This window comes from Gossypium hirsutum, chromosome A10, assembly GCF_007990345.1.
Source record: "Gossypium hirsutum isolate 1008001.06 chromosome A10, Gossypium_hirsutum_v2.1, whole genome shotgun sequence".
In the NCBI taxonomy this organism is placed as follows: Eukaryota; Viridiplantae; Streptophyta; class Magnoliopsida; order Malvales; family Malvaceae; genus Gossypium; species Gossypium hirsutum.
This window is the reverse complement of record NC_053433.1, coordinates 21,592,877-21,602,547: the sequence shown is the minus strand read 5'-3', so window position 1 is coordinate 21,602,547 and position 9,671 is coordinate 21,592,877. Positions and strand designations below refer to the sequence as shown.

Below are 9,671 nucleotides of genomic sequence, written 5' to 3'. Positions count from 1 at the left end.
ACCCAGATTAGTCCCAACTTATTATTATTGAATGTTTTGGGCCTCGAATGCTCATATAAGAGAAAATATGATTGTTTATGATTAATTTTTGATATAAATGAGAAATGATATAAAATGTTTGTACTTGATTTGTGAACTCTAATAATACTTGAGAATTCTATTTCAGCGACAGATATGAATTAAAGGTGTTACAACTATAACTTCTCAAATAATCATAACTTTCAAACACCCGAATCCAATTATTTTTTATACAAGTTATAAATTTTATATTAGAAGCATAAACACATGAATATGGACAAACATACATTAACAAGTTATAAAAATCAAAATATAACTATAATTACATGTATTTTATAAAGTTACAACAAGACTTATATTATAAATAAACTATATTAAAATTTTCGAAGTTAGATGATACTTTATTTTAATTTATTCAATTGGTTCAAAAATCATAAAAGCGTAGTAGTAAGGACATACAAACTATTCAAATATGACATATATAATTACAATATAATTAATTTTCATCAGTCGAACAATAGTAATTACAGTTTTATCTATTCAAATATCTTTCTACGTTCACAACAACTTTTATATCAGTTAACTTTAAACTCAATCAACTACTGTACAAATTCTTTAACTAAACAATCCTTATAAAAAGAAGTTAATTTCATATCCCTATTACTCTTTTAATCGCCAATGTTCAAATCAAACAACTAAAGCACTTCTCCTTACAGATACATAAAGGTTTCTCATTGAAAACAAGATTATATCTTTGTACACCTTCAACTCCTCTCCAATATAATGATTAGAGAAGGAATTACTAACCCCCCACAAGAGAAAAAATCTTAAAAAGAAAAGCTAGTTTGGAAGTCAATGGCATTGTGAAAATGGGAGTTGAAAAGTGCTTCAAAATCAGGAGGATTAAAGAACTCTCTAACTCCATTACGGTGGCATCTTAAAGGCGGCTTACGCTTTGTTAGAGGTGGTGGACAAGGCAATCTGTCTGCTATCTTTGATTCTTTTGAAGTTGGAGTTGTTGAACAAGCTGCTGTTGCTTCTTCTTCACTTGGTTTTGTGTTAATTGGCTTCAATGAAGGTATGCCGGTTATCACCCATTTCTTCCCTTCATTCTCTAATCTTCCATCATTTCGTGGCTTTTCGGAGAACCCCATTTGACTTTGAAGAAAATACCCGAACAATAAACAGCGCCAGAACAGGGGAATAGCTGATCTTTGTTTTTTAACTGAGAAAAAAATTGGAACATAAGACGAGAAGATGGGTTCTTTTTATCAAAGGAATCAAACCAATGTCAGAAACAGATTTGCTTTTTATAAGAACAACCCAAGAGGAATTTGATGTTTCTGACTGAAATCAGCCAAAAAAAAAAAAGTGGGGGAAATGGGTTTTTTTTAAACAAATGATGAAACAAGGAGAAGAAAAGGAAAGAAGAGAGCTTTGAATGTGTGAAAAGTAGGGATATTGAAAAAGATGATGAGTTTATGCAGTCTTTTAAATTTTACAACCCTTCGGTTTCTTAAGGCGAAATCGAGGGAAAAAGAATATTTTTGGCGCCAAATTTTGGCAATCTAATGATGAACGGCTCTTTTTCCCGCCAAAACTTATACTAGCTTCCGATTTTACCCTTTGGTTTAACGTTAGTTTCATGCGCTATTTCTCCTACAAGTATCGATGGGCCAGGCCTGCCCCAGCTTAGGTTGAATATTCTACTTGGTAGTTTTTAAAAAAATAATTTTATATATTTTAAAATAAATTAAATAAATATTCAGTCGCAATTGAATTAGACTTGCTCACGATCGAGTTATCCATCAGAAATTAGAAAGTTTGAATAAAAATATTAAACTAGAAAAATTAAACTCACTTAAGATATGGGTCAAGTTTGACCTTTAACATTCAATATCCAATTGTAGTCAATTTTTTTTTTAATTTGTACTATTTTATATTATGTAATTTAAATTTATAATTGTATATAAGGTTACTATAATGTAAATATTTAAATATTAGTACTACCTCAGGCGGAATAACCAATTTTTTTTTGATGTTCCGGTTTTGTCCTCATAATTCAATCTTATTCTCAATCCAGAACCAGAGGCCATTCTCTTTTTGTACTCGCTTTTGTCATCTTTCGTTTGAGATTTCACATTTTATCTTCAACAATAAACTATTTCTAGGTGTTCTGAGGGGATTTGGATTATTTTACCTACAAAACTTCTTTTCCATATTTCTTCCCTTTGATTAGCATTTTTTTTTTCTTTTTCAAGTTTAGGGTGTATGTCCTCCATTGTAGGGTGTAATCGGCTTTCAGCATCAACAAATCTCAAAGGTCATCAGGTTTGAGTATAGATTTATTCGTTCCTATTTGTTTAGACTTGAGATTTCACATCTGGGTTATTCCTGTTAAATTTTGAGGCTTTCTTTTCCTTTTCCTTTTCGTGTTTTTTTTTTTCTTTAAATATTGAGTAGGTAAAACTTGGAATTGATTTTGGAAGCTTTCCGGGCATCAGTTTTTTTTGTGAACTTTTCTTAAATTTCTGTTATATCAGGTTAAACAAAGTATTAAGACAAGGGTAAATACTCATGGAAATGCCTTCTTTCTCCTGTCATAGTTATTAACTTCCAACCTAACTGTATGAATCCATGAGCTTTAATTCAGTAAAATTTTAATTTTAATTTAACTACACATATTCTAAAAAATAAATACATCAATTTCTTTTTATATTGGATAGATATAATTATTTATATGTATAATATATAAACGAAGAATAATGCTATATCAATAATTGTGTTAATAATTTACAAAAACTAAATCAAATCAAAATTTCATATATAAAATTATACAAAATCAAAATATATATACAATTATATATTAAACCATAATTCATGTATAAATTTAAAATTTATACCGATATCAAATATTATCCCAAATTATATTCACCATTTGATTATATTTACAATTTTGGGTATTATTTCATTTTCTAAAATATCTAAATTTGAATTTATTAAAGGGTATAATAATTATTTGAATATATTCACAATTTTATACAAAAATAAATTAATCCATTAAAAGTAAATTGATCATTTGAGACTTCTCAATTTAAGATTTTTTTCATTTAAAAAAAATACATTTTAAGGGCATATTCGTTATTTGAACCTTCTTTTCTTACGCTATTTAAGTAGTTATTCTGTTCCGACACTTATTCTAATCTATTACAGCTTTATTCAATTCCTAACATGCCGTAAGTGTCTAATACGTCTATTCAAATTAGACTATGCTTGGCACACAATCACCCGAGATTCGCCTACATCAAGTGATACGACGCTACCCTATATGCTACAGTTTGGGTGTTAACACCCTATCTGAACAAAAAGATGCATGGCAAAATTTAAAAGCTCCAAAGAACCTAAATATGATGAGACTCGGAACTATAATCTTAAAGTTTCCAACATCTATACGAAAAAAACTTAATTCAATGATGGAATTTTCATGAGTACTAAAAAGTAGTATTAAGACCCTCGTTGGCACTCCTCAAACAAAGATCAAACCCTGCTTTCGTTATCCCTCCCCGAATACTAGCATACAAAATTTGCTTCCTTTTTCAATTATTGTCTACTATATAGCTCTAGGTTTCAACCCCTTTACCCCAGATTTAAATTTTAAAACCTACCCCTTGCGTAGTTCTAGGTTACACAAATTGCCAAAGCTTGGTCTGCTTCTGTACAAACTGAAAACAATAGTTTCTGCAGAGCACTAATAAAAAGTCAATATTTCTATGCATCCTATAATCACATTCATAGGAAATTGTTAGCTAATCAAAGATTTTTTACTACCCATTTCTCCTCTTAAGGCAGTTCTCGAAACACCTTCCAATCCCAATGTCTTTAACACTAAACTAAAGATTATGGAAGTAGGCTAAACATCTACTCATTTATATCAAAACGTATTCCCGACATGAAAACTGCCAAACAACAGCATGCATTTGCAAACAAACACCATATATCCAAACAACAAACTTTTAATCCAACTTATGTCACCAAAGATTGTAGTTGAACCCTACTTCACTACTACCTAACGAAAACAAAGATCCAGCTTTCTAATTTCTTGGTTATAATTGATTACAGAACAAGAATCCACCATTCAAATCAGTCAAATATGATATTCAGAGGGGAAAAACTGAAAATTACCCACTTCAAATACCTTCATAAACAAGTTCACATAAAGCTTAATAAGTTGAGTACCAATTAAGGTTGAAACAACTATAATGGTTCAAAAATGGAACATAAAATTATAGAGAAAAAAACTATCAAAAATAAGCATAACAAACTTAAGATTTAAGAACCCATCAAATCCATGGATACCCACCCCTTAAAATCTCCTTCCGGGTCCGCCACCGCGACCGAACCCGATTTGGGGAACCGCAACAGCAACCGGATCGACCTTAACAAGGCCGGGAATATCAGCCATCCCGAGAACCGAAAGCATATCGAGAGTTTCCTTATCGACTTCGATTTGATCAACCTTGATGGCGGATTCGTCGGGGACGAAATCCATGCGACGTTCACGCTCTTCTTCTTGGAGCTTCAAAGAGATGCCACGAACGGGACCCTTCTGGATCCGCTTCATGAGATGGGTGGAAAAGCCGGCGATCTTGTTGCGGAGACGCTTGGAAGGGATGATAGCCACTTCTTCGATGATCTTCTTGTTGGTGTGGAAATCAAGCGTCATGCGAGAGTAGTACCTCTCGATCACATGGCGAGAGGATTTCTTTACCGTCTTGGTACGGACTCGGCCCATGGTTCGGAGAGGCGGCGGGGAAGTGGCTGGCTAGGGGTTTTGCAGACTTGAAAATGAGAAACTGATAGGGTTCTTGAACTTGGAATGTGAATTAGGGTTTTTATATATATGGTGTTTATTGGTTGTGAAATTTTGGGTTGGATCTGATGTTTATGGCTCAGTTTTCCTTCTTCTTCTTTTTTTCTTTCGTTAGGGCTTTCCTTGATGGGCCGAATCCAATATTTGTCCCATTTTTCTTTTTACCTGTCTGACCCCAATTTTTATGTTAAATAATAAATTTATATTAATAAAATTTACATTTTGTAATTAAATATATATATGTAACACTTTAGAGATTCCTCAATTGTAAGTATCTCAATATTTCGTCAAAAAATTTAAATATTTTAAATAAACTTGAATATTTATATATTAAAAAAATTATTTAATATTAAAATAATATCATATTCACTGCTTTCTTGTCTCCTCCCCCTTTTTTTTTGAATATGACTGACATTTATTGGCACAAGGCTCAAGGCAAAAAGACTGAGAAAACTCAGCACAACAGTAACAGGAAAAAGCAATGCACACAAAACCAACTAAAGGTACAGTAACATGAAACTACAAACAACAAAGAAAATAACACAGCTGTCAACATAAACAAAATAATAAAAGCACCTAGGGACAATCAAACTTAACAAGAAAAAGAAACGCCCAAAGCCAAGCAGCAAAATCATTCAAGCAATATCAGCTGACCATCTTCTTCAACCTCTGAGAGAGAAAAAAGATTATTAAAGAAGAAGAACGGGAGCTTTGAATCCGATCTGGAGATTCATCGAACCTTCTCTATTATTCAAAGCGCATCAAGGGAGACTATGGTAACTCTGGTTCCAGTCCAAAATATCCTTCATCGCCCTCACCTCCACCGCATCAAGCACTCCATCAACCCAGTAACCAAAAAACTTACTTTTTCGACCTTCTAGTGCCAACAAGTGAGCTACTTCATTAGCCATACAGGGCACAAAATGGTATGTAACATTATCAAACTGATTTTTCAGAATACTGATGTGATGAATAATCGACCTAATAATCGATTTATCTGTCTCTTTTTTCTTGATCCTTTTGATAATCGTCAGAGAATCACCCTCCACAGCTATTCTCCAGAAGCCCATCGAGCTTGCAAAAATTAATGTCCTTTCGCATGCCCTCGCTTCAGCCACAAAGGCATCAACAACATTTTCGAAAAGATAAGTTTCCGCCTCTCTAATTTCTCCTGTTGAATCTCTGGCTACAACTGCTGTAATAGCGAGTCGAACTGGGCTATGAAAAGCCGCATCAAAATTAATCTTGAAAACATCAGAATCTGGTGGTCTCCAAATATCTTTTATCTGAGGCCTAGAAGACAGGCTATGATTCGCATGGATAAGTCTAAGCTCTCGTTCATATCCTTTAATAAACCCCAGTACCTCCTGAAGAGAGAACTTTACCCCTTCATGTATCAGTTTATTTTTTTGATACCATACTCCTTATAGCTATCACAATGAAATGCTTTTGCTGCTCTCCTGCTGCAGAAAAGGTTTTAACAAAACGTTCCTTACAACACATCAAATCTCCAAACGACAGAACCTTGATGTCTAAAGATGCCCATACACACTGAAGAATACAACAAGACCACATCAAGTGATCAGCGTCCTCCGGAGCAGCCTTACACAGCGGGCAGATGATGTCAACACTCAGAGATCTTTGTGCTAGATTGCAAAAATGTGGCAAAAAATTGTTAAACAGCCTCCAAAAATGTATTTTAATTTTTTCTGGAATGTGCAAAGCCCACAAAGACTTGTAAAAATCATTGTACTTGTCAACATTAGTATAGTATGCTGTAGGTGCTCTGTAGCTAAAACCTGATACCCGCTTTTCACTGTATATTCCCCCGAGCCTTCAAATTTTCAAACCAGCAAGTCTTCTGAGTTACTCCCCGCAAGAGGAATAGGAAAAATACGAGCTGCTGTATCATCATCAAACATATTGCAAATCGCCTTATTGTTCCAGGTACTAGTCTCATGTTCAATCAGTTGATACACAGAAGTCCAATTAGACTCAATTGTTTAATCTGAAATTCTACTGTTTCCCTTTCCAAGCAACCAAGGATCATTCCAAATGTTGATGCGAGCACCATTACCAACCCGCCATAACATCCCATCGGCAATCAGCTCCCGAGCACTGCAAATGCTTCTCCAGGTAAAAGAGGGGTAAGAACCGACTTTTGCTGATAGTATATCTGTGAAAGGATAATAACGAGCTTTTAAAACTTTGGCTAACAAACAATTAGGCTGGGAAAGAATACGCCAAACCTGCTTTGCAATTAAAGCCTTATTAAACAAAAATAAATCTTTAAAACCCATTCCACCAGCGTATTTTGCTTTACATAATTGCTCCCATATGCTCCAATGTATGCATTTTGCGGATTTATTGCTAGTCCACCAAAATTTGTTCATTATGCCTTCAAGCTTTTGACATAAAGACTTCGGCAAAAGGAAACATTGCATAACATAAAGCGGTTTTGCCTGCAAAACCGACTTGACGAAAACCTCCTTTCCTCCCATTGACAAATAGCGCAAACTTCATGCTTCAACGCGTTTTTTAAACCGATCAGCAAAGTTAGCAAAAGCTCGTGTTTTTCTTCGACCCACCATTATGGGCAATCTGAAGTATTTCTCAGGATTAGAAGCCACCCGGACCCCTAACATGTTGGTTATGTCCTTTTTAACACTAGATTCCACGTTGGCCCCAAAATAGATAAGGGGCTTGTCAAAATTCACCCACTGCCCCGAAACCAATTCGTATTCTCGAATAACATCACAAACCGCTCTAGATTCTTCCCTCGTAGCATCTCCAAAAAGAATACAATCGTCAGCAAAAAATAGGTGATTAACTGAAAACCTTTCCCCACCAATTGGCGCACTTGTCATCAAACCTGTTTGTGCAGCTTCCTTAATAAGAGTAGAAAATCCTTCAGCACAAATCAGAAAAAGATAAGGGCTCAAGGGATCTCCCTGTTGTAACCCTCTCGAAGGAGAAAACCATGCACCACTAGCACCATTAAGACTCAGAGTAAGAGACAGAACAAACACATCTCATAATAAGTACGATCCAATCAGCATGAAAACCCATCTGTTTCATCATCCTTGCCAAAAAATCCCATTCGACGCGATCATATGCTTTACTCATATCTAGTTTAAGTGCAAAATTCCCTTTCTTGCCCCTCTTCTTCATTTTAAGCAAATGAAGAACCTCATAAGCTATAAGCACATTATTCGAAATAAGCCTTCCAGGGATAAAAGCTCCTTGAGCTTCATTAATACAGTTTTCCAAAATTACACTCATATGCATCACCAAGCCTTTCGCAATAATTTTGTAAACAACATTACAGAAGCTTATGGGTCTGAATTGTGATAGATTTTTAGGTTTTTCAACCTTTGGAATCAAAACAATGCGAGTTTTATTTATTTCTTCTAGTTCAGTTTCACCATTCAGAATAGATAGATAGTAAAGGGATATATCTGCCCCAATAATATGCCAGTACCGTTGGAAAAATATAGCGAGAAAACCTCGACTCCAGGGGCTTTCAGTGGCGCCATTGACTTGATAGCATTGACAATCTCCTCCTCAGTGAATTGCATAATCAAGGCCTCATTCATACTATCAGTGACTTTTTTCCACTAAACTGAATACATGCTCGTCCGAACCCATATCAAAAGCCTAAAAAAGATGAATGAAATAATCCGAAGCAAGCTTTAACAAATCCTCAGTCAAAGAAAAGCTTTTACCATTCTCATCCTCTAGTTCAGAGATGCGGCCACGAAACTGACGTTGAACTGCTACCTTATGAAAATAGTTAATGATTCGATCTTTATTCTTCAGCCAGTTAGCACGAGCATATTGCTCCCAAAAGAGTTCTTTATCAGCCTCCAAATTAAGATCTAATTGGACATCCGTGATTTCAGCCAATATCTCATTAGATGGTTCTTGACTGTAGAGGCAATTCAATCGTTCTTTTAGAACCATGCGAACCTTTTTATCATCTCTGGCCTTAGATCTACTCCATTCCTGTAACTGATGACCCAAAGCCTCAAGTTTCAATGGCACACTTCCTAAAGATTCGGCCCATTATTTCCTAATCACCTCATCGAATGAATTTTCCAAACACCACTTGGCTTCAAAATGAAACAGGTTATCGGTTTTACCATAATTATTCCATCCCGTTCTCATAATGTCCAAGAGAATGGGACAATGATCAGAAAAGGAATGACTTAAATGCTCTACCTGATAGTTTGGGAACAGGTTCACCCAACTCAGCGTCGCTACTCCACGATCCAAACGCTCCCTTATATTTGTAGCAAAAACCCTTCCTCTTTCCCATGTAAACCACCGTCCAACAAATCCTAAGTCGTTAAGGCTGTAATCCTCTAACGCCATTTGGAAGTCCTTCATTTGACGCGCTGATTGAAGTCTGCCACCTTTTTTTTCAAAAGAATTTGTAATTTCGCTGAAATCACCCAGCACCACCCAAGGAACACTACAATCGTGACTTAGTTGTCGAAGCAAATTCCAAGACTCATTTCTACTCCTACTATCCGGATTCCCATAGAAACCTGTTAACCGCCAAACTTCACCACATTCATTATCATTGACCTCAACATCAATATGAAAAGAGGAAAAGCTCTTAAGCCTGACCAACGAATTACCTTTCCACCTCAAAGACAACCATCCTTTTGTTCCTATTACCCCAATCTCAATTCCATTCTCAAAACCACACTGCAACCTTACCATCTCCATTTTTTCTCACTTAATTTTGTTTCCATAAGAAACAAAATTCGGGGACTAA

At 35.2% G+C, this 9,671-nt stretch overlaps 2 protein-coding genes and 1 long non-coding RNA gene across 3 annotated transcripts; 1 reads left to right on the top strand and 2 right to left on the bottom strand.

Annotated features, from left to right (window-relative positions):
• Positions 1–735: 735 nt before the first annotated feature.
• LOC107896135 (cyclin-dependent protein kinase inhibitor SMR6) lies at positions 736–1,497 on the bottom strand. Its single transcript, XM_016821263.2, has one exon. The coding sequence runs from the start codon at positions 1,170–1,172 to the stop codon at positions 846–848; it is 327 nt and encodes a 108-aa protein (XP_016676752.1). The 5' UTR covers positions 1,173–1,497; the 3' UTR covers positions 736–845.
• A 2,690-nt stretch (positions 1,498–4,187) lies between these two features.
• LOC107897562 (40S ribosomal protein S17) lies at positions 4,188–5,053 on the bottom strand. The gene has a single exon (XM_016823051.2). The coding sequence runs from the start codon at positions 4,808–4,810 to the stop codon at positions 4,382–4,384; it is 429 nt and encodes a 142-aa protein (XP_016678540.1). The 5' UTR covers positions 4,811–5,053; the 3' UTR covers positions 4,188–4,381.
• A 239-nt stretch (positions 5,054–5,292) lies between these two features.
• On the top strand, positions 5,293–7,280 carry LOC107897563 (uncharacterized). Its single transcript, XR_001684197.2, has 3 exons — positions 5,293–5,814; positions 5,923–6,835; positions 6,925–7,280. It is a non-coding gene; the product is annotated as an uncharacterized lncRNA (long non-coding RNA).
• The last annotated feature ends 2,391 nt before the right edge of the window (positions 7,281–9,671 follow it).